General features: G+C 47.4%; 1 protein-coding gene and 1 long non-coding RNA gene across 5 annotated transcripts in view; one reads left to right on the forward strand and one right to left on the reverse strand.

Annotated features, from left to right (window-relative positions):
* Positions 1 to 23,982, reverse strand: part of SPO11 (SPO11 initiator of meiotic double strand breaks) — a 137,623-nt gene extending 113,641 nt beyond the window's left edge. For 2 of the 4 annotated variants that reach the window (XM_077253140.1, XM_077253144.1), the window contains exons 1-2: positions 23,908 to 23,982; positions 21,015 to 21,042 (exon numbers count right to left, since the gene is read on the reverse strand). In XM_077253140.1, coding sequence (XP_077109255.1) covers positions 21,015 to 21,042; positions 23,908 to 23,943 — 64 coding nt within the window. In that variant the 5' untranslated portion in view covers positions 23,944 to 23,982. The other 2 variants (XM_077253142.1, XM_077253141.1) reach the window with 2 other exon arrangements.
* LOC143765935 (uncharacterized) lies at positions 19,778 to 20,850 on the forward strand. Its single transcript, XR_013213480.1, has 2 exons — positions 19,778 to 19,846; positions 20,454 to 20,850. It is a non-coding gene; the product is annotated as an uncharacterized LOC143765935 (long non-coding RNA).
* Positions 23,983 to 26,693: the final 2,711 nt, after the last annotated feature.

Here is a 26,693-nt window from a genome sequence, read left to right on the forward strand (position 1 = left end):
TGGTCACCTTAGCCCCAAATATACATACAGGAAAGTCAGGATTGGGACCCACCAGTCACCTGACTCCATGGAGTTGTTTGGAGAAGCAGGATGAGAGCCTCTGGTTACCTGGCCTTGTACCTTAACCCCTTCCCGACATTTGACGTACTATCCCGTCGAGGTGGGGTGGGCCCGTATGACCGCCGACGGGATAGTACGTCATAGCCGATCGGCCGCGCTCACGGGGGGAGCGCGGCCGATCGCGGCCGGGTGTCGGCTGCATATCGCAGCTGACATCCGGCACTATGTGCCAGGAGCGGTCACGGACCGCCCCCGGCACATTAACCCCCGGCACACCGCGATCAAACATGATCGCGATGTGCCGGCGGTGCAGGGAAGCATCGCGCAGGGAGAGGGCTCCCTGCGGGCTTCCCTGAGCCCCCCGCAGCAACGCGATGTGATCGCGTTGCTGCGAGGGTCTTACCTCCCTCCCTGCCTGCTCCAGACCCGGATCCAAGATGGCCGCGGATCCGGGTCCTGCAGGGAGGGAGGTGGCTTCACAGACGCCTGCTCAGAGCAGGCACTGTGAAGCAGCCTGCACTTCTCGCAGATCGGTGATCTGTCAGAGTGCTATGCAAACTGGCAGATCACCGATCTGTATTGTCCCCCCCTGGGGCAAAGTAAAAAAGTAAAAAAAAAAATTTCCAAATGTGTAAAAAAAAATAAAAAAAAATATTCCAAAATAATGAAAAAAAAAAAAAATATTATTCCCATAAATGCATTTCTTTATCTAAATTAAAAAAAAAAACAATAAAAGTACACATATTTAGTATCGCCACGTCCGTAACGACCCAACCTATAAAACTGCCACACTAGTTAACCCCTTCAGTAAACACCGTAAGAAAAAAAAAAAAACGAGGCAAAAAACAACGCTTTATTACCATACCGCCGAACAAAAAGTGGAATAACACGCGATCAAAAAGACTGATATAAATATCCATGGTACCGCTGAAAACGTCATCTTGTCCCGCAAAAAACAAGCCGCCATACAGCATCATCAGCAAAAAAATAAAAAAGTTATAGTCCTGAGAATAAAGCGATACCAAAATAATTATTTTTTCTATAAAATAGTTTTTATCGTATAAAAGCGCCAAAACATAAAAAAATGATATAAATGAGGTATCGCTGTAATCGTACTGACCCGACGAATAAAACTGCTTTATCAATTTTACCAAACCCGGAACGGTATAAACGCCTCTCCCAAAAGAAATTCATGAATAGCAGGTTTTTGGTCATTCTGCCTCACAAAAATCGGAATAAAAAGCGATCAAAAACGGTCACGTGTCCGAAAATTTTACCAATAAAAACGTCAACTCGTCCCGCAAAAAACAAGACCTCACATGACTCTGTGGAGCAAATGTGGAAAAATTATAGGTCTCAAAATGTGGAGACGCAAAAACTTTTTTGCTATAAAAAGCGTCGCTGGTTTCACACTTGCGTTTTTGTCTGCAGCGTTTTTTGCACAAAAAAACGCATGCGTTTTTTCCCTATATTTAACATTGAAAACGCATGCGGTTTTTTTGTACGCGTTTGGTCGCGTTTTCAAACGCATGCGGTTTTTTTCTGCATGCGTTCATTTTCAGAAATACAACCTGCAGTATTTTCTTGCGTTTTTAAGCACATGCGTTTGTTTGCGTTAAAAACGCATGCATTTTTATCGAAAAAAACAGAAAACACACTGAAAAGCCACCCACCACCATCAAGGTGATAGAGATCCAAACCCTAACCCTAACTCTACCCCTAACCTCACCCCTAACCGTTTAATGAACATTTTCTGACAGTCATAGTGCCACGTATTTCAGTGCCACGTATTTCAGTGCCATGTATTTCAGTGCCACGTATCACGTATTTCAGTGCCACGTGTTTCAGTGCCACGTATTTCAATGCCACGTATCACGTATTTCAGTGCCACATATTTTAGTACCACGTATTTCAGTTGCACGTATTTCAGTGCCACGTATTTCAGTGCCACGTATTTCAGTGCCACGTATTTCAGTGCCACGTATTTCAGTCACGTTTAGGGTTAGGGTTAGGGGTAGGGTTAGGGTTAGGGCTAGGGTTGGAGGTAAAGTTAGGGTTGGGGCTAAAGTTAGGGTTGGGGCTAAAGTTAGGGTTAGGGTTTGGATTACATTTACGTTTGGATTAGGGTTGGGATTAGAATTATGGGTGTGTCAGGGCTAGGGGTGTGGTTAGGGTTACCGTTGGGATTAGGGTTAGGGGTGTGTTTGGGTTAGGGTTTCAGGTAGAATTGGGGGGTTTCCACTGTCCAGGCACATCAGGGGCTCTCCAAGCGCGACATGGCGTCCAATCTCAATTCCAGCCAATTCTGCGTTGAAAAAGTAAAACAGTGCTCCTTCCCTTCCGAGCTCTCCCGTGCGCCCAAAAAGGGGTTTACCCCAACATATGTGTTATCAGCGTACTCGGGACAAATTGAACAACAACTTCTGGGGTCCAAGTTCTCTTGTTATCCTTAGGAAAATAAAAATTTGGGGGGCTAAAAATCATTTTTGTGGGAAAAAAAAGATGTTTTATTTTCACGGCTCTGCATTATAAACTGTAGTGAAACACTTGGGGGTTCAAAGTTCTCACAACACATCTAGATAAGTTCCTTGGGAGGTCTAGTTTCCAATATGGGGTCACTTGTGGGGGGTTTGTACTGTTTGGGTACATCAGGGGCTCTGCAAATGCAACGTGACGCCTGCAGACCAATCCATTTAAGGCTGCATTCCAAATGGCGCTCCTTCCCTTCCGAGCTCTGTCATGCGCCCAAACAGTGGTTCCCCCCGACATATGGGGTATCAGCGTACTCAGGACAAATTGGACAACAACTTTTGGGGTCTAATTTATCCTGTTACCCTTGTGAAAATACAAAACTGGGGGCTAAAAAATCATTTTTGTGAAATAAAAAAAAGAATTTTTATTTTCACGGCTTTGCGCTATAAACTTTAGTGAAACACTTGAGGGTTCAAAGTTCTCAAAACACATCTAGATAAGTTCCTTGGGAGGTCTAGTTTCCAATATGGGGTCACTTGTGGGGGGTTTGTACTGTTTGGGTACATCAGGGGCTCTGCAAATGCAACGTGACGGCTGCTGACCAATCCATTTAAGTCTGCATTCCAAATGGCGCTCCTTCCCTTCCGAGCTCTGTCATGCGCCCAAACAGTGGTTCCCCCCCACATATGGGGTATCAGCGTACTCAGGACAAATTGGAAAACAAATTTTGGGGTCCAATTTATTCTGTTACCCTTGTAAAAATACAAAGCTGGGGGCTAAAAAATCATTTTTGAGAAAAAAAAAAAAAATTATTTTCACGGCTCTGCGTTATAATCTGTAGTGAAACACTTGGGGGTTCAAAGCTCTCAAAACACATCTAGATAAGTTCCTTAGGGGGTCTACTTTCCAAAATGGTGTCACTTGTAGGGAGTTTCAATGTTTAGGCACATCAGGGGCTCTCCAAACGCAACATGGCGTCCCATCTCAATTCCAGTCAATTTTGCATTGAAAAGTCAAATGGCGCTCCTTCCCTTCCAAGCTCTGCCATGCGCCCAAACAATGGTTTACACCCACATATGGGGTATCAGCGTACTCAGGACAAATTGCACAACATTTTTTGGGGTCCAATTTCTTCTCTTACCCTTGGGAAAATAAAAAATTGGGGGCAAAAAGATCATTTTTGTGAAAAAATATGATTTTTTATTTTTACGGCTCTGCATTATAAACTTCTGTGAAGCACTTGGTGGGTCAAAGTGCTCACCACACATCTAGATAAGTTCCTTAGGGGGTCTACTTTCCAAAATGGTGTCACTTGTAGGGAGTTTCAATGTTTAGGCACATCAGGGGCTCTCCAAACGCAACATGGCGTCCCATCTCAATTCCAGTCAATTTTGCATTGAAAAGTCAAATGGCGCTCCTTCCCTTCCAAGCTCTGCCATGCGCCCAAACAATGGTTTACACCCACATATGGGGTATCAGCGTACTCAGGACAAATTGCACAACATTTTTTGGGGTCCAATTTCTTCTCTTACCCTTGGGAAAATAAAAAATTGGGGGCAAAAAGATCATTTTTGTGAAAAAATATGATTTTTTATTTTTACGGCTCTGCATTATAAACTTCTGTGAAGCACTTGGTGGGTCAAAGTGCTCACCACACATCTAGATAAGTTCCTTAGGGGGTCTACTTTCCAAAATGGTGTCACTTGTAGGGAGTTTCAATGTTTAGGCACATCAGGGGCTCTCCAAACGCAACATGGCGTCCCATCTCAATTCCAGTCAATTTTGCATTGAAAAGTCAAATGGCGCTCCTTCCCTTCCAAGCTCTGCCATGCGCCCAAACAATGGTTTACACCCACATATGGGGTATCAGCGTACTCAGGACAAATTGCACAACATTTTTTGGGGTCCAATTTCTTCTCTTACCCTTGGGAAAATAAAAAATTGGGGGCGAAAAGATCATTTTTGTGAAAAAATATGATTTTTTATTTTTACGGCTCTGCATTATAAACTTCTGTGAAGCACTTGGTGGGTCAAAGTGCTCACCACACATCTAGATAAGTTCCTTAGGGGGTCTACTTTCCAAAATGGTGTCACTTGTAGGGAGTTTCAATGTTTAGGCACATCAGGGGCTCTCCAAACGCAACATGGCGTCCCATCTCAATTCCAGTCAATTTTGCATTGAAAAGTCAAATGGCGCTCCTTCCCTTCCAAGCTCTGCCATGCGCCCAAACAATGGTTTACACCCACATATGGGGTATCAGCGTACTCAGGACAAATTGCACAACATTTTTTGGGGTCCAATTTCTTCTCTTACCCTTGGGAAAATAAAAAATTGGGGGCGAAAAGATCATTTTTGTGAAAAAATATGATTTTTTATTTTTACGGCTCTGCATTATAAACTTCTGTGAAGCACTTGGTGGGTCAAAGTGCTCACCACACATCTAGATAAGTTCCTTAGGGGGTCTACTTTCCAAAATGGTGTCATTTGTAGGGAGTTTCAATGTTTAGGCACATCAGGGGCTCTCCAAACGCAACATGGCGTCCCATCTCAATTCCAGTCAATTTTGCATTGAAAAGTCAAATGGCGCTCCTTCCCTTCCAAGCTCTGCCATGCGCCCAAACAATGGTTTACACCCACATATGGGGTATCAGCGTACTCAGGACAAATTGCACAACATTTTTTGGGGTCCAATTTCTTCTCTTACCCTTGGGAAAATAAAAAATTGGGGGCGAAAAGATCATTTTTGTGAAAAAATATGATTTTTTATTTTTACGGCTCTGCATTATAAACGTCTGTGAAGCACTTGGTGGGTCAAAGTGCTCACCACACATCTAGATAAGTTCCTTAGGGGGTCTACTTTCCAAAATGGTGTCACTTGTAGGGAGTTTCAATGTTTAGGCACATCAGGGGCTCTCCAAACGCAACATGGCGTCCCATCTCAATTCCAGTCAATTTTGCATTGAAAAGTCAAATGGCGCTCCTTCCCTTCCAAGCTCTGCCATGCGCCTAAACAATGGTTTACACCCACATATGGGGTATCATCGTACTCAGGACAAATTGTACAACAACTTTGGGGGTCCATTTTCTCCTGTTACCCTTGGTAAAATAAAACAAATTGGAGCTGAAATAAATTTTGTGTGAAAAAAAGTTAAATGTTCATTTTTATTTAAACATTCCAAAAATTCCTGTGAAACACCTGAAGGGTTAATAAACTTCTTGAATGTGGTTTTGAGCACCTTGAGGGGTGCAGTTTTTAGAATGGTGTCACACTTGAGTATTTTCTATCATATAGACCCCTCAAAATGACTTCAAATGAGATGTGGTCCCTAAAAAAAAATGGTGTTGTAAAAATGAGAAATTGCTGGTCAACTTTTAACCCTTATAACTCCGTCACAAAAAAAAATTTTGGTTCCAAAATTGTACTGATGTAAAGTAGACATGTGGGAAATGTTACTTATTAAGTATTTTGCGTGACATATGTCTGTGATTTAAGGGCACAAAAATTCAAAGTTGGAAAATTGCAAAATTTTCAAAATTTTCGCCAAATTTCCATTTTTTTCACAAATAAACGCAAGTTATATCGAATAAATTTTACCTTTAACATGAAGTACAATATGTCACGAGAAAACAATGTCAGAATCGCCAAGATCCGTCAAAGCGTTCCAGAGTTATAGCCTCATAAAGGGACAGTGGTCAGAATTGTAAAAATTGGCCCGGTCATTAACGTGCAAACCACCCTTGGGGGTGAAGGGGTTAATGGACTGTCAGCTTCCAAATCTTGTCTTTACTTCCTCTCTGTGCATACCACAGGTGGGGTAGCCAGCCCTGGAAACCCTGAAGTCACAGCTGCTCTTATCCCGGCGAGTCAGCAGAAGGGTGAGACTCTGTACTTTGCACTATGTTGGCTATTTTGCTGGGACTGTTCTATATGCTACTGTTTGTTGGTGGTTCAATAAATTATTGCCACACTGTTTTACCCTCATCCTTTGTTGTCTGAGTAATGTTCTGCCCATGGGAAAAGAGAGCAAGCGTTCAGTGGTATGAACCCTGGTCCATGGGGTCTTTCTAAAGACAGCCGGGCCAGTAGACGAGAGCACCCACTGACCCCGTGTCTGCAGTGTACATAGGGAGAGTGCTTTCAATCTTCAGAAGTCAAGTAGAGAGTACCCAGCCAGTGGCATGGCTGGACAAGTCATATCTCTGCCTATAGTCCCTGGATGGATTTTCAAACTATGCTATTGACAAACCTAATGCAAAAATGCAATTCTGCTTTTGTGTTTAGGGCGTTCTCTGTATGGCAAAAAGGAACTGGAAACATAATTTTCAGGGTCAGTACAATTACAGTGATACCAAACCTGTATTTGTTTTTTAACAAATTAAAAAATATATATTTTGGTTTGAGGCGCCATTTTCATATAATGTTTTAAATTTTTGGATGGTGCTGTGTAACGGCTTGTTTTTTGAGTGGCAAGTTGACTATTTTATTGATACTTTACTGCATCATGTATACATCTGCTGGTAGGATAGTTTTTTTATAGGTTTCCCTAAATATACCAATTTTTAACTCCTGATCGTCTGTCACGTTTTTGTTTATAAGTGCGTCTTTGTTTTTCTAGCCATCCAACACTTTCCATGTCTCCATCTGCCATGTCTACCCTTGTCACAAGCGATGTCAATAAAAGACTTGTTGGGGCTCAGCCGCTATTTAAATAAATGATCATTAGGAAGAGTTTAGTAGGCACAAAAGACTCCTTGTTTGTATTGTCTCCGGTTAACATATCAACAGGAAAGAGAAGAAGAGCGCACAATGCATTCCTATGGAATCTGTACTATTGTAAAAAAAAAAAAAAAAAAAAAGCTTCCGGAACCTGGCCGCACCCTTTCATCTCCGATAAATAAAAGCGTTTGGATGGTGAAAGAGATATTTGTGCTGATTAACCTCTTTGGCTGGTGGCTTGAACCAGCTGGATGGATTCAGACTGGCCATAATTTTACATCCCCCAAAAATCCACCGCATGAAAGCCAAGCAGATTGTCTGTGGATTTCACCCTCAGTAATTCTACATTTCCATGGAAAAAATGCATCTAAATCTGCACGCAAGGTATGCAGATTTTGCAGTGGATTTGACATGTGCGTAAAATTATGTTCAGTATGAATCTCAGGACTCCCTGGTGCATTATAATACACAGAGGAAGGGTTGTGCAGGGCCGGTTTCAGTATGCAAAACGCGTTCGCTTTAAGGGAGAAACAACAGGTTTTTTTCAAACTCACTGCTTATTAAACAATCACCAAACTGCAAAGGTTAATTGGCGCTGCAGTTTGCGGACACTTCACAGCCTTGACCCGGCTACTCCGTCAAAACCTTACCCTAATTGGAACCAAAAATTGCTGAAAATTTTGGTGCAACCACACACCACATAGCAGATGTAAAATATAATATTCTGATTATTGGACAGTCAAAAAAATGCTGTCAACCAGCATGACACTGGCAGTAACGTCCTGTCAAAAGAGCAGAACGTAAGTTAAGCAGCAGCTCTGCGACGTGACTTTTCCAGAAGTCACAGAATCACCAGGAGCAGTCCACAAATGTCCGGTAGAGATCGGCACCAGGCAGAACAGACAGGTAGTTAGCAACTACCTGCCTATAAGATCATACCCTATAAGATAAAAAAGGAAAGATCCCGAATAATCACTTAAAGGCTAAGTGCCAATGATGAGTAATTGTTGCATTTATGCACCAACTAGCTTAATTGCATGCATTACATGCTGTTTGCATTTTGGTATGTCACGTTTTAAATTAAACTTTGTTTTAAAAAATGCACCGCATGTCAATTTCCCTAGCGTAACCAAAAAAAAAAAAAATAAGAAAACTAAAGAATCAAAAATGGGCACATATCATCCACTTTGCTAGAACTGTACTACACAGTGTTTTTTTTTAAACGTACAAAATAGCACAGAACAAAAAACAAAATCACCAAACAGTCATCATGGGAAATAAGCTGTTTTGTCTGCTATCAGTTTTTTTGGGGAGGGGCAAAAAATAAGCTGTGCAGACTACAATTTTTTGTCTGTCTACAAATGGTTAGCAAATGAAACTGATGCAAGCGGAAAAAAAATAATTGTAAGAAAAATATAACTCATTCTTGTAACTGAACATTTCCCATTTTTATGCTCCACAAATGGATATCTATATATAAGAGGCATCGTGATTACTCGCTAATCCCGCCCCCTGCACAGTAGCTCCACCCCCCACCACATCACCACACACAATCCCGCCCCCCACCCCATTACCACACATAAGCCCGCCCCCCACCACATTACCTCACACAATCCCGCCCCACCACATTACCACACACAATTTTCACCCCATCACCACACATAATCCCGCCCCCACCACATTACCACACATAATCCCGCCCCCCACCACATTACCACACACAATCCCGCCCCCACCACATTACCTCACACAATCCCGCCCCCCACCACATTACCTCACACAATCCCGCCCCCACCACATTACCTCACACAATCCCGCCCCCCACCACATTAACACACACAATTCGCACCCCATCACCACACATAATCCCGCCCCCCACCACATCACCACACATAATCCCGCCCCCACCACCACATCACTACACATAATCCCGCCCGCCCACCACATCACCACACATAATCCCGCCCCTGCCACCACATCACCACACATAATCCCGCCCCCGCACCACATCACCACACATAATCCCGCCCCCGCCACCACATCACCACACATAATCCCGCCCCCGCCACCACATCACCACACATAATCCCGCCCGCCCACCACATCACCACACATAATCCCACCCCTCACCACATTACCACACATTATCCCGCCCTCACCACATCACACTCGCTAAGCCCACCCCCTGCACAGTAGCTCCGCCCCCACAACATCACCACACACAATCCCGCCCCCTACCCCATTACCACACACCATTCCGCCCCACCACATTACCACACACAATCCTGCCCCCCACATTACCACACACACACAATCCCACCCCCCCACCACATTACCACACACAGTCCCGCCCCCCACCACATCAACACACATAATCCCGCCCCCCACCACATCACCACACATAATCCCGCCCCCGCCACATCACCACACATAATCCCGCCCCCCACCACATCACCACACATAATCCAGCCCCCCACCACATCACCACATATAATCCCGCCCCCCCACCACCACATCACCACACATAATCCTGCCCCCACCACATCACCACACATAATCTCGCCCCCCCACCACACATAATCCCGCCCCCCATTACATCACCACACATAATCCCGCCCTCCACCACATCACCACACAATCACACCCCCCACCACATCACCTCACATAATCCCACCCCCCCACCACATTACCACACACAGTCCCGCCCCCCCACCACATTACTACACACAATCCCACCCCCCACCACATTACCACACACAGTCCCGCCCCACCACATTACCACACACAATCCTGCCCCCCACCACATCACACTCGCTAATCCTGCCCCCTGCACAGTAGCTCCGCCCCCCACAACATCACCACACACAATTCTGCCCCCACCACATTACCACACACAATCCCGCCCCCCAACCACATTACCACACATAATCCCGCCCCCCACCACATCACCATTCATAATCTTGCCCCGCACCATATTACCACATTGCCACGCATAATCCCGCCCCCCACCACATTACCACACATAATCCCGCCCCCCCACCACATCACCACACATAATCCCGCCCCCCCACCACATCACCACACATAATCCCGCCCCCGCCACATCACCACACATAATCCCACCCCCCACATCACCACACATAATCGAGCCCCCTACCACATCACCACAGATATTCCCGCCCCCCACCACACATAATCCCGCCCCCCACCACATCACCACACATAATCCCGCCCCCCCACCACACATAATCCCGCCCCCCATTACATCACCACACATAATCCCGCCCCCACCACATCGCCACACAATCCCACCCCCACCACATCACCTCACAAAATCCCATCCCCACCACATTACCACACACAGTCCCGCCCCCACCACATTACCACACACAGTCCCGCCCCCACCACATTAGCACACACAATCCCACCCCCCACCACATCACACTCGCTAATCTCGCCCCCTGCACAGTAGCTCCACCCCCCACAACATAACCACACACAATTCCACCCCCACCACATTACCACACACAATCCCGCCCCCCACATTACCACACACAATCCCGTCCCCCCACCACATTACCACACATAATTCCGCCCCCCGCCACATCACACTCGCTAATCCCGCCCCTGCACAGTAGCTCCGCCCCCATCACATTACCACACACAATCCCACCCCCCCACCACATTACCACACACAATCCCGCCCCCCCACCAAATTACCACACACAATCCTGCCCCCCACCACATTACCACACACAATCCCGCCCCCCACCACATTACCACACATAATCCCACCCCCCCACCACATCACCACACACAATCCCGCCTCCCCACCACATCACCACACACATTCCCACCCCCACCACATTACCACACATAATCCTGCCCCCACCACATTACCACACACAATCCCGCCCCCCCACATCATTACCACACACAATCCCGCTCCCCCACCACATTACCACACATAATCCCGACCCCCACCACATTACTACCCACAATCCCGCCCCCCACCGCATTACCACACATAATCCTGCCCCCCACCACATTACCACACATAATCCCGCCCCCCCACCACATTACCACACATAATCCCACCCCCCCACATCACCATACATAATCTTGCCCCCCACCATATTACCACATTACAACATATAATCCCTCCCCCACCACATTACCACACATAATCCAGCCCCCCCACCACATCACCACACATAATCCCGCCCCCCACCACATCACCACACACAATCCCGCCCCCCACCCCATTACCACACATAAGCCCGCCCCCCACCACATTACCTCACACAATCCCGCCCCACCACATTACCACACACAATTTTCACCCCATCACCACACATAATCCCGCCCCCCACCACATTACCACACATAATCCCGCCCCCCACCACATTACCACACACAATCCCGCCCCCACCACATTACCTCACACAATCCCGCCCCCCACCACATTACCTCACACAATCCCGCCCCCACCACATTACCTCACACAATCCCGCCCCCCACCACATTAACACACAATTCGCACCCCATCACCACACATAATCCTGCCCCCCACCACATCACCACACATAATCCCGCCCCCGCCACCACATCACTACACATAATCCCGCCCGCCCACCACATCACCACACATAATCCCGCCCCTGCCACCACATCACCACACATAATCCCGCCCCCGCACCACATCACCACACATAATCCCGCCCCCGCCACCACATCACCACACATAATCCCGCCACCACATCACCACACATAATCCCGCCCGCCCACCACATCACCACACATAATCCCACCCCTCACCACATTACCACACATTATCCCGCCCTCACCACATCACACTCGCTAAGCCCACCCCCTGCACAGTAGCTCCGCCCCCACAACATCACCACACACAATCCCGCCCCCCCACCACACATAATCCCGCCCCCCATTACATCACCACACATAATCCCGCCCCCACCACATCGCCACACAATCCCACCCCCACCACATCACCTCACAAAATCCCACCCCCACCACATTACCACACACAGTCCCGCCCCCACCACATTACCACACACAGTCCCGCCCCCACCACATTAGCACACACAATCCCACCCCCCACCACATTACCACACACAATCCCGCCCCCTACCCCATTACCACACACCATTCCGCCCCACCACATTACCACACACAATCCTGCCCCCCACATTACCACACACACACAATCCCGCCCCCCACCACATTCCTACACACAATCCCACCCCCCCACCACATTACTACACACAGTCCCGCCCCCCACCACATCACCACACATAATCCCGCCCCCCACCACATCACCACACATAATCCCGCCCCCGCCACATCACCACACATAATCCCGCCCCCCACCACATCACCACACATAATCCAGCCCCCCACCACATCACCACATATAATCCCGCCCCCCCACCACCACATCACCACACATAATCCTGCCCCCACCACATCACCACACATAATCTCGCCCCCCCACCACACATAATCCCGCCCCCCATTACATCACCACACATAATCCCGCCCTCCACCACATCACCACACAATCACACCCCCCACCACATCACCTCACATAATCCCACCCCCCCACCACATTACCACACACAGTCCCGCCCCCCCACCACATTACTACACACAATCCCACCCCCCACCACATTACCACACACAGTCCCGCCCCACCACATTACCAGAAAAAATGTATGTAGAGAAAGCATTACTGCATAACATGCACACCATCCACCATTTTGGATGGTGTGCATGTTATGCAGTAATGCTTTCTCTACATACATTTTTTCTGGTTCTGTTTATTACTGCTCTTTGCACCCTCCGTATCTATGTTACATTATATGGCTGTGCGCCTTGCCCCTAGTCTAGCCCCACCACATTACCACACACAATCCCGCCCCCCACCACATCACACTCGCTAATCCTGCCCCCTGCACAGTAGCTCCGCCCCCCACAACATCACCACACACAATTCCGCCCCCACCACATTACCACACACAATCCCGCCCCCCAACCACATTACCACACATAATCCCGCCCCCCACCACATCACCATTCATAATCTTGCCCCGCACCATATTACCACATTGCCACGCATAATCCCGCCCCCCACCACATTACCACACATAATCCCACCCCCCCACCACATCACCACACATAATCCCGCCCCCCCACCACATCACCACACATAATCCCGCCCCCGCCACATCACCACACATAATCCCACCCCCCACATCACCACACATAATCGAGCCCCCTACCACATCACCACAGATATTCCCGCCCCCCACCACACATAATCCCGCCCCCCACCACATCACCACACATAATCCCGCCCCCCCACCACACATAATCCCGCCCATTACATCACCACACATAATCCCGCCCCCACCACATCGCCACACAATCCCACCCCCACCACATCACCTCACAAAATCCCACCCCCACCACATTACCACACACAGTCCCGCCCTCACCACATTACCACACACAGTCCCGCCCCCACCACATTAGCACACACAATCCCACCCCCCACCACATCACACTCGCTAATCTCGCCCCCTGCACAGTAGCTCCACCCCCCACAACATAACCACACACAATTCCACCCCCACCACATTACCACACACAATCCCGCCCCCCACATTACCACACACAATCCCGTCCCCCCACCACATTACCACACATAATTCCGCCCCCCGCCACATCACACTCGCTAATCCCGCCCCTGCACAGTAGCTCCGCCCCCATCACATTACCACACACAATCCCGCCCCCCCACCACATTACCACACACAATCCCGCCCCCCCACCAAATTACCACACACAATCCTGCCCCCTACCACATTACCACACACAATCCCGCCCCCCACATTACCACACATAATCCCACCCCCCCACCGCATCACCACATACAATCCCGCCTCCCCACCACATCACCACACACATTCCCACCCCCACCACATTACCACACATAATCCTGCCCCCACCACATTACCACACACAATCCCGCCCCCCCACATCATTACCACACACAATCCCGCTCCCCCACCACATTACCACACATAATCCCGTCCCCCACCACATTACTACCCACAATCCCGCCCCCCACCACATTACCACACATAATCCTGCCCCCCACCACATTACCACAGATAATCCCGCCCCCCCACCACATTACCACACATAATCCCGCCCCCCCACCACATCACCACACATAATCCCGCCCCCCACCACATCACCACACATAATCCCGCCCCCAACCACATCACCACACATAATCCCGCCCCGCACATCACCACACATAATCCCGCCCCCCACCACATCACCACACATAATCCCGCCCCCCACCACATCACCACACATTATCCCGCCCCCCACCACATCACCACACATAATCCCGCCCCCCACCACATCACCACACATAATCCCGCCCCCAGCCACATCTCCACACATAATCCCGCCCCCGCCACATCACCACACATAATCCCGCCCCCCACCACATCACCACACATAATCCCGCCCCCCACCACATCACCACACATAATCCCGCCCCCCACCACATCACCACACATTATCCCGCCCCCACCACATCACCACACATAATCCCGCCCCCCACATCACCACACATAATCCCGCCCCCCCCACCACATCACCACAATCCCACCCCCACCACATCACCTTACATAATCCCACCCCCCACCACATTACCACATATAATCCCTCCCCCCCACATCAGCACACATAATCCTGCCCCCCACCACATTACCACAGATAATCCCACCCCATTAGCACATATAATCCCACCCCCTTACCACATTACCACACATAATCCCGTCCCCACATGACCACATGAGGCTCCGTCCCCACATATTACCACACGAGGCTCCGTCCCCACACATTATCACACGAGGCTCCGTCCCCACACATTACCACACGAGGCTCCGTCCCCACACATTACCAGACGAGGCTCCATCCCCACACATTACCACATGAGGCTCCGTCCTCACACATTACCACACGAGGCTGCATCCCCACACATTACCACACGAGGCTCTGTCCCCACACATTACCATATTAGGCTCCGTCCTCACACATTACCATATGAGGCTCCGTCCTCACACATTACCACATGAGGCTCCGTCCACACACATTACCACACGAGGCTCTGTCCCCACACATTACCATATTAGGCTCTGTCCTCACACATTACCATATGAGGCTCCGTCCTCACACATTACCACATGAGGCTCCGTCCACACACATTACCACACGAGGCTCTGTCCCCACACATTACCATATTAGGCTCTGTCCTCACACATTACCATATGAGGCTCCGTCCTCACACATTACCACATGAGGCTCCGTCCACACACATTACCACACGAGGCTCTGTCCCCACTCATTTCCACACGCAGCACTTCCTTTCTATGTAATTCAACCACTTCAGCCAAGGTAAACGTACATTTAATTGCATCCACATTCTCCCAAACAAAATGAGCCAAGAAGAGTCGCCAGGTCCATCTCACAGGCCGCAGGAAAAGATGCAGTAGCTGATCGACAGCAACAATATCGACTAAATTGTAGGATTGGTTATCAACAACGAACACCCGAGCAGATTGATAAGGAGATAAGGACAGAGAGAGATATCACAAGGTTTATATCAACCCAGTGACAGAAAGAAGGGAAGATGATATATATACCGTCAACGAAGAAGGAATTTGACACCTGCAGAAGTTGAAAACAACAATGCCCGTCGATGTAAACTGCCACCACCTTCGAGGTATGCAGCAAGAAATCCAGAGAATATACCCAGTGAACACCACATGGGAAAGCGAGACATTACGTGTAGTGATTGCGGTGCATCTCACTTTTGGAAGGAAAAATTGCAGTTTGCGTCGTGCTCCGGAAGTGGTACTATACATGGTCAACTATACACTGCATTCTCTAGAGTAACAAGTTGTAAAGGTCTTTCAGTTCAAATTGTACCTGGTGGAAGTCAAGGAAAGATCTTTGAAAATGACGAAAGTGACTATACATTTAATTGTGTTTACAGAGAAATTTTTTTTAACTTAATTTATGTTTCATTATGAAATTTGTTTAGATGCTGGAATGAATAAAAAACGCACATCTTACTGAATCCAGTTTGTTTTTGATTTTACACTGTGAATAAAATGTATTATTAGGCTGTCTGCACACGTTGCTGATTTTTCGCGTTTTTCCCCGATAAAAACGCTATAAAACCGCTAAAAAACATACAATATGCATCCCATAATTTAGAATGAATTCCGCATGTTTCGTGCACATGATGTTTTTTTCCGCGAAAAAACGCATCGTGGTAAAAAACGCAGCATGTTCCTTAATTTTGCGGCTTTTTGCGGATTTCCCACTGTAAAATGCATTGGGAAATGTCCGGAAAAAAACGCATCAAAGACGCATCAAAAACGCACCAACAACACGGCAAAAACGCGCAAAAAACGCATGCAGATTTCTTGCAGAAAATTTCAGGTTTTTCTCAGGAATTTTCTGCACGAATTTCTGAACGTGTGCACATAGCCCAGTAGCGTAGCTACTGGGGGGGGGGCAGAGGGGGCCATCGCCCCGGGCCCTGTCACATGAAGGGGTCCACCGGGAGCCAAGGCCACTTCCGTGATGAGGCACAAGACAGCACAGGAGGAGAGCAGTAAAATGCCTGCTCCCCTGCCTGACGGAGATTCTGCACGCTGGCAGCACAGTGGCCAGTTGCAAATCTCCCTCCTGCACTGTATTGTGCTGACCGACCTCCTCCCAGGGCCAGGCTGCAGGTTTCTTCCCTCCGTGTGCACGCTGTGATTGGCTTAGGGCAGTTACGCTGGGTCCTAGCGCCCACCTGCATTTCACTCAGATACTTCCTGGTCCTGCTGCAAACGTCATTGGTAAGTGGGGTCCTGGGGATAAAATGCATTAAATTGATAGGTATGTCAGTCACTGGGGGGTAAATGTGAGAGGATGGGGGTGTTGTGGGGGCTTAGGTGGGGGAGGGGGACAGGGCACTGGGGGGGTGAATGTGAGAAGATAAGGGTATTGTGAGGTCTGAGGTGGGTGAGGGGCAACAACACTGAGGGGCTGATTATTATACGGTTTTGTTAAGAGACTATACGCACTCCATCGCATGTAATAGTTGTTCTCTGGGAAGGGGAGGTAGGGGGCATATTATACTTATCAGCTGGGTAAGCCATGAGCTGCATCACATTTAAAGCATTACTGCAGCATTTTTTGTTATTTCACCGCTGGAGTGGCGCTTTAAGGCACACGGTGCGCATTTTGCTGCAGATCCACAGCGTTTCTGCAGCTGTGGATCCGCAGCAGTTTCCAATGAGTTTACAGTTCAATGTAAACCTATGGGAACCGAAACCGCTGTGCACATGCTGCAGAAAAAAACGCACAGGAACGCAGCGGTTTACAATCCGCAGCATGTCACTTCTTTGTGCAGAATCGCAGCGATTCTGCACACATAGGAAAGCATTGATCCGCTTACTTCCCGCATGTGGCTATGCCCACCATGCGGGAAGTAAGCTGATCATGTGTGGATGGTACCCGGGGTGGAGGAGAGGAGACTCTCCTCCAGGCCCTGGGAACCATATTTGTGTAAAAAAAAAAAAAGAATTAAAATAAAAAATCATGATATACTCACCTCTCAGCGCTGCACGCGGCCGTCCGGTCACAGGGTTGCTGTGCGAGCAAGACCTGCGGTGACCTCGCAGTCACATGACCGTGACGTCACGAAGGTCCTTCTCGCACAGCATCTTTGGAACCGGACCGCCACGTGCAGTGCCGAGGAGATCGGGACGTCAGAGGATGAGTATATAACCATTTTTAAATTATTTTTAACATTACTATTGATGCTGCATATGCAGCGTCAATAGTAGGAGTAAACCCGCAGCGGAAACCGCAAGGCAAACCGCGATAAATCTGCAGGGATAACCGCAGCGGTTTTGCCCTGCAGATTTATCAAATCCGCTGCGGGAGAACCCCAAGGGACCCTTCCTACTTGTGCACATAGCCTTAGGCTATGTGCACACGTTGTGGATCCGCAGCGGATTTCCATCAGGTTTACAGTACCATGTAAACCTATGGAAGACAAAATCCGCAGTGCACATGCTGCGGAAAATACAGCGTGGAAACGCTGCGTTGTATTTTTCGCAGCATATCAATTCCGCAGGTGTAAAAACACAGGCAAAATCTGCACAAAATCCGCAGTAAATCCGCTGGGAATCCACAGGTAAAACGCAGGGTGTTTTTACCTGCAGATTTTGCAGAATCCGAATGGAAAAGTCCGCAATGTTATCCGCAACGTGTGCACATACCCTAAGAGGCGCAGTTACAGCTGCTGTGACTGAAACAGTATCAGCGCCGCTCCCTAGGCTGCAGTGAGGAATGAAGTTAATTTCCTCCTGGCATTATGACTATCAGTGCAGGCAACGCACGGTGTCAGAACACTATTAACTATTATGCTGTGTTTTGTATAGGGGAGCTGTGGGGGCATTATACTGTGTATAGGGAAGCTGTGGGATCATAATATTGTCTATAGGGTAGCTCTGGGGGCATTATACTGTGTATAGAAAAGCTGTGGGCTCATCATACTGTGTATAGGGGAACAGTGGGGACATCATACTGTGTACAGGGAAGCTGTGGAATCATCATACTGTGTAGAGGGGAGCTGTGTGCTCATTATACTGTGTATAGGGGAGCAGTGGGGACATCATACTGTGTACAGGGAAGCTGTGGAATCATCATACTGTGTAGAGGGGAGCTGTGTGCTCATTATACTGTGTATAGGGGAGCAGTGGGGACATCATACTGTGTACAGGGAAGCTGTGGAATCATCATACTGTGTAGAGGGGAGCTGTGTGCTCATTATACTGTGTATAGGGGAGCAGTGGGGACATCATACTGTGCATAGGGAAGCTGTGGAATCATCATATTGTGTATAGGGGAGCTGTAGGGGCATTATACTGTGTATAGGAAAGCTGTGGGCCCACCATACTGTGTATAGTCAAGCTGTACATGGAGGCTACTTAGGGGACATTATTAAATGTTAAGTGGGCACTTAAACATTATTGTTATTGGGGCACTCAGAGCACTGAGACCATCAAAATGTCATATGTGGGATTATTACTTTTTAGGGACAAAACGTGGAGGGCACTAGCACAGGGCATTAGTGTTTTCTAGGGGTGAATTTTATTATCTAGAGAGCACAAAGGAGTCATTATTACTATGTAAGGGGCTCAGTGTTGGCATTATTATGTGGGGCAGCACCATTATTGTACAACACAGCAGGTGCAGTAATAGGGACACATACGGCAGCAGCGGCTCCGTGTATTGCGGTATCAGCAGAATGATTAGCTTGTGCAGGTTGGGAATAGATATGGACGGTGCTGGAAATGTGAGACGTATGATGTGTCTTTGTTGTAATCTCTTCAGACAAGTCCTGGCTGGAGAAGTTCTTAACGTTGCTCTGGGCGAGATGGAAAAGAGGGGAAAAGTGAACAACTCCATAAGAAAGACCATCAGCTGTAAGTCACCATCTAAAACTGTCCAGTGATCTTTTATATGGTCTGCAAGACTGGTATCTACCACTATATGGTCTCCATATAGTAATATCAGTGTTCGTTTTTGTCTATAGATGTTTTTTCAGTCAGAGTGCGGTCATCTGCTGATATTCCTCTATGCTCACAATTAGGGTGCACCACATAGCTCTTGTCAGGGGTACCTGGTTAGGGGCCCACTCAGATTTTTCGCCCCCCCCCCTAAGCTAAAACCCTAGCTACGCCTCTGACATAGCCTAAGTATTATTCAGATTTTTTATGATTATTATTGTTATCAACTTCATTTTAAGTTAATTTACCACCTGCGTAAGCGCTATTGAATGTTGTCATTATTTACTTTAGTTTAATCACCAGCAGCGTTAATTAGATAGAAATGAGCGTGTCGAGCGTTAGCTGTCTTGAAACAGCTAGTAAAAACATATGGCCTAAAGGTGTGGTCATATAGTGTCTTTCTGCTGTTTTTACTTGCGAAAAACGATAGAAAAAAGCACAGACAAAACACCTATAAAAAATTGATTCATTTTTATGTAAAAATGACTCGCTGTTCACATGTTCAGTCTTTTAAATGTTTCAGGCCTTTCAAAAGAAAACAAACCTTTTAAAAGACGTGATGTATACTTTCTTCTGGGATTTGACACTATGAAGACGCTCAATACAAGGCTAAAAAAAACACCCAGGCTTCTTTTTAAGCGCTTTATAAAAAAAAAACAAAAAAAAAAAAAACAACAACTAATGTTTTCGTCATTGTTTGATTAATGAAAAAAAGGCCGAATGACACAAAGAAAAAAAAATCAGCACTATTTAATGGATTTAAAAAAACAACAACAAAAATACATGTTTGAAAAAGCACTCAGGAAATGACCTTGAAAAATATTAATATTTCAGATTTACAAAGCTCCGGAACAAAGGAGTGATTCCTGAAACATTTTACACTTGCAAAAACAGTCATTTTTGACCGCTGGAAGAAAACACAGTATGAACATAATCTATCACATGCAAGACTGACGACAGCTTGTGTATGACGGATAACTGGGAAACCAATGACTTGTAAAATCAAGTGCAGAATTAATTGTGAGAACTGTGAGAGCAAGAAAATTAATGAGGAAGGCTAATTAATTGGACTAAGAGAGGTTACCTGTTGTCTTTTTCGTATTCACTGGGACCTGTAAAATATGTACTGGTATGTAATAAATGCATAAAACATGCAATAGAAACAATAGACAGAAATAAATAATATAATACACAACAAAGCGGTATGCTTCTATAGTTGGCGCACATTCAGACTCGAGCAACTACCAGCCACAGACATAGCCTCCCTCCCAGCCTCACCTCAGGCCGCTTTCTCCCAATCTCGCCTCAGACGGCTCCCTCACAGCCTCGCCTCAGGCTGCTCCCTCCCAGCCTCACCTCAGCTTGCTCTCTTCCAGCCTCCCCTCAGGCAGCTCCCTCCAGCCTCGCCTCAGGCTACTCCCTCCCAGCCTAAATCACCCTCCCAGCCTCACCTCAGGTCGCTCACCCCCAGCTTTGCCTCAGCCCGCTCTCTCCCAGCCTCCCCTCAGGCTACTCCCTCCCAGCCTCGCCTCAGGCCGCTTCCTCCCAGCCTCACCTCAGGCCGCTCCCTCCCAACCTCTCCTCAGCCTGCTCCCTCCCGGACTCGCCTCCGGTCGCTTCCTCCCAGCCTTACCTCAGACTGCTCTCTCCCAGCCTCACCTCAGTCCGCTCCCTCCCAGCCTCACCTCAGGCTGCTCCCTCCCAGCCTCACCTCAGGCTGCTCCCTCCCAGCCTCACCTCAGGCCGCTCCCTCCCAACCTCTCCTCAGCCTGCTCCCTGCCAGACTCGCCTCCGGTCGCTTCCTCCCAGCCTTACCTCAGACTGCTCTCTCCCAGCCTCACCTCAGTCCGCTCCCTCCCAGCCTCACCTCAGGCTGCTCCCTCCCAGCCTCACCTCAGGCCGCTCCCTCCCAACCTCTCCTCAGCCTGCTCCCTGCCAGACTCGCCTCCGGTCGCTTCCTCCCAGCCTTACCTCAGACTGCTCTCTCCCAGCCTCACCTCAGCCCGCTATCTCTCAGCTTCACCTTAGCCCAGGGTCAGACTGGCCCACCGGAGAACCGAAGGATTCTCCGGTGGTCACAGGCACTGACACCTGCTGGCATACAGGGCCAGCAGCTGCATAGGGTCCCCGCTACTCCAGGGGCTCCCAGCCAGTGGCATGTCGCTAACAGCAACACACCACGCAGCTGCTATGGGGGCCCCCGATGCCAGCAGAGCAGCAGTGGGTCCCCGCTGCTAAAGAGAAATGAATATTCACTCTTCACCATGCCCCCATGGGTTTGGAGAGGGGTGAATATTCATTTCGCTTTAATAGCGGGCTGGGTTGGCTAACACTATCCGCTATCAGGGCCGGTAGACCAGGGCCCCCACTTTCCCAGTGGCCACTATGGGGCCATAAGTCAGGGGGGCCCAGTGGATGTCACATTCAACTGTATTGACATCATAGATGCCAATACTGTTGAAAGCAATAATGGCGGAGAGAGCGTCAGATGATGCTCCCTCTCCCATCATTCCCCTCTGGCTCTGACACAACTGGTGCATGATGACATCACTTCATCACATACCCACTGTGTGTCGGGCAGACGCAGTGAGTGGAGCTGTTGATACCGGAGCAGAGCTGAGAGCAGCGGGGAATGAGGAGGAGAGGTGAGTATTGTGTTTGTTTTTTTAAATATATATCAGTGAGTCCTGGTTGCATTATACTATATGAGGGACGCAGCATTATACCCATTGAGGGGGGCTGCATTATACCCTATGAGGGGGCAGCATTATACTGTGTGAGGGGGCAGCATTATACCTTATGAGTGGGGCAGCATTATACACTATGAGGGGGGCTGCATTATACCCTATGAGGGGGGCTGCATTATACCATATGAGGATGGCTACATTATATTCTATTGGGGCTGCATTATACCTTATGAGGCGGTTGCATTTTACTCTGAGGGGGCTACATTATATTCTGTGGGGGGTGCATTATACTATATGAAGGGGGCTACATTATATTCTATGCATTGTACCCTATGAGAGGGCTGCATTATACCCTATGAGGGGGCTGCATTATATTCTAAGGGGGGCTGCATTATACCCTATGAGGGGGCTGCATTAAACTCTATGAGGGGGCTACATTATACCTTAGGGGATTGCATTATACTCATAATACTACATTATATTCTGTGGGGGGCTGCATTATACTATATGACTCTGTCTGCATTATACCCTATGAGAGGGCTGCATTATATTCTATGAGGGGGCTACATTATATTCTATGAGGGTGGCTACATTATTATTTATGATGGGGCTGCATTATACTATATGAGGGCGGCATTATGTTCTATGAGGGGACTACTTTATATTCTATGAGGGGGCTGCATTATACTATGAGGGCTGCATTATATTTTATGAGGAGGCTACTTTATATTCTATGAGTGGGCTACATTATATTCTATGAGGGGGCTGCATTATATTCTATGAGAGGGTTACATTATATTCTATGAGGGGGCTGCATTATATTTTATGAGGTGGCTACTTCTATGAGGGGTTCTACATTATATTCTATGAGGGGGCTACCCCAACCGCTGCTATATCATTAAAACGTGTACTATCTTATATTATACCCTGATATTAGCGCGTTTTACCGCACAATTCGTGGTCTTGCATTTATTTTTATGTAGCTACAGAGTGGGCCCCAAGAATGATTTTCTCTGGTGGGCCCAAGGTGATCCAGTCCAATGCTGCGTCAGCCCACTCTCCCCCAGCCTTACTTCAGGCCGCTCCTTCCCAGCCTCACCTCAGTTTGCTCCCTCCCAGCCTCACCTCAGTCTGCTTTCTCCCAGCCTCACCTCAGTTTGCTCCCTCCCAGCCTCACCTCAGCCTGCTCCCTGCTAGCCTCACCTCAGCCTGCTTTCTCTCAGACTCACCTCAACGCGCTCCCTCCCAGCCTCACCTCAGCCCGCTCCTTCCTACACTAGCTCCATTTACCTCAGGAATGGCGTATTTATAGAACCAGCGCTGCATGTGTGATGTCACTGATTCAAGCAAGGAGCGGAGCCTCCGCCCTCAGGGAACAAGTGGAAGGCGGGGCTCATTGTGTCGGTGTATGCAGCTGAAACCAGGAATGTGACAAGGTGAGAAAATAAAAAATGGCGTCTTCGTCCCCACTTTGAGGCTACAGAGATCGTTGTGAGGGGAGATATTGAAAAGTATAAGGGTTTGCTGGAAAATTTGTATAAATATGACTGAATGCAGTACATTATCGTGTATGTAACGATGGAGTTGTGTACGTGTGTGCTGTGAGAGCTGTAGCACCTGTGTACACTGCTGCTACTGGGCTTCTATAGGAAAATTGTGATATCCGACATCTTCACTCCCATTTTCTGGTTTATTTATTATCAGTTATCAGACAATTTATTATAGCTCTTGGAAAATGTATCAGTGTGTAATAAATCCAGCATAATACATAACAAATAATGATTATGCAGGCAGCGCACAAGCAATATGGCTGAAACCCATTTATTAGCCCATAGTGGCAGTGATAATGTTTCGGTTCTGAGGTGTGAATCTTTCTCAAGCAGTGATAGGACACAAATGCCATATGACTAAAGGGAAAGTGATTATACAATGGTGTAAAAATCCATTTACAAGGTGAATATACAATATACAGATATGTCACCATGGGCAAATACATAAAAAATGTCTGTAGGTGAAGATATTGTAGGATCACAATGCACTGAAACAGGGTTTAATTATGCAGGTAAACCTACCTCCCAACTTTTCAAGAGCAGAAAGAGGGACAGATGATGAAGTTTTGGCCACACCACAATCCACACCCAATTACCATTGCTTTCTCCCCTGGCAGGAGGAGATGTCAGAGGGGCGCTGGTAGTGAGGGACATTCAGCAGACGCCCGACACTGCAGGGTGTAGACCCAAATTGGGTGTATTTGGAATGGTTGGGAATAGAGATGCGTGGATGGATTCACAAGTCTCTGGTCCAGTGTGCAAGTCAGTGGTACCTGGCGTCTGTACGTGAGGCTACGAATCTCTAACCTTCCAGGGTCCCCAGTGCGGCTTTTGATCAGCCAAGGTTGGAGCGATGTCATCTGTGCGTCCTGCTCATCCATAGTTGGGATCTGTGGATTTATTTTTTGCTCCTTCCTTCACAGTCAGAGTCGCCAGTACTTTCTCATCTTTATGTAGCTTCACTATACGATATTGGACTTTTTTGTGTCTGTAAGGCCGTGTTCACACATTGTAGAAATGTTGTGTTTTTGTTTTCTGCAGGATCCGCACCAAACTACAGAATAAGTTTGTCTCCCCTTTATTTGTTGCATTTGGTTTTTGGTATACACAATAATCAATAAGCATCTATAAATGGCCGAGAGCATATTAAATAGTCAAAAAACACTCTCCCAATGTCAGGATAAGTCTAGAGGAGCATCACTCCCAAAGAAAACATATCATATACTAGCAAAAAAAAGAGGAGCATGGATACTCAACTTTGTAAGAAAATACTAAATTTTATTTGAAGATACAAAAAATATATCATACAGACAAAATAAAACAGCATGACAGAATACATAAAAAAATTCCAGCATGCGGACAGGAGGAAAAGCAACCAGTACACTGGGGGATAGGGCACGCTACCAAATACGACCTGGGTAAGTCTGGAATAGTTCAAAAAAGGACCTATATGCTTGCCATAAGAAAAAGTCTCAGAGGGAACAACGCCCTCTACACATAATAAGTATACATATCCCAATATAACTAGTATCATGTGACCAGTAAGAACTTACCCATTATGAATCGCGGTCTGTGTGTTGCCTTCCCACGACCCCTGATGTGCGTTTCGCACGATGGCTTTTTCAAAGGGGAGGTGACAAGGGTGTCTTGCTACAACTGCACCATTTATAGGAAGTCGGATATCAAGTTTAATTGGCGCATGCGCATCTAAGCCCCGCACATAAAATAGTGCAATCTCGATTGGCGTCATTGTGCGGCGTGTGTGTGGGCGGAAAACCGCCTATGGTACCAATATACATCCGCGCCGCACAACACATGGACGCCGTGGAGATTAGACAATGTCAGGTGAGTAGAATTGCGCATGCGCACTGCTTGTGCCGATGTTCCCGGAAGTCTATACTACCTGGCCCGGAAATGTATGTGTCCTAGTGCGCCTGCGTGTAACGGGCATCTAGTATCTCCAGATCCACAGCTAAGTTACCATGGAAATTCGGGTAAATATGCACGTGCGCACATCGAGTGATATAACCAACGGGATGTAAAGAGTTAGTTACCATCACAATCCCGTGCCTATACATAACCAATACTCCATGTACCTAAATTAAGTTTTAGAGTATATGTCCGTATGCCAGGATGTAAACCCTAAAAATACCCACACAGAGATCTAAGTGAGAATATAATAATACCAGATATATATATCTAAAACACCATATACACTAAAAAACAAGGATCAAGCCATAAGCAATCAATACGTGTAGCATCTAGAATACCTGATCCAAACAGGAGTAACTATGAGTAACCATCCATAACATAAAACCCAGTGTAAAATAAATCAGATGTCTAGATATAAAATCTAGAAAAGAGTGGAAAATATCAAAAAGTTTTTTTCCCCATATAAAACCATAATGATTATAACAAAGAGATATGTTTACAAAAACAGATACATATGTGTCAAAAATGCGTGGATCACTGCATTCGACACACACGTACATATGTGTATCAAAGTGCATAAGTGACTATAAGGTA

Source organism: Ranitomeya variabilis, chromosome 4 (assembly GCF_051348905.1).
Source record: "Ranitomeya variabilis isolate aRanVar5 chromosome 4, aRanVar5.hap1, whole genome shotgun sequence".
In the NCBI taxonomy this organism is placed as follows: domain Eukaryota; kingdom Metazoa; phylum Chordata; class Amphibia; order Anura; family Dendrobatidae; genus Ranitomeya; species Ranitomeya variabilis.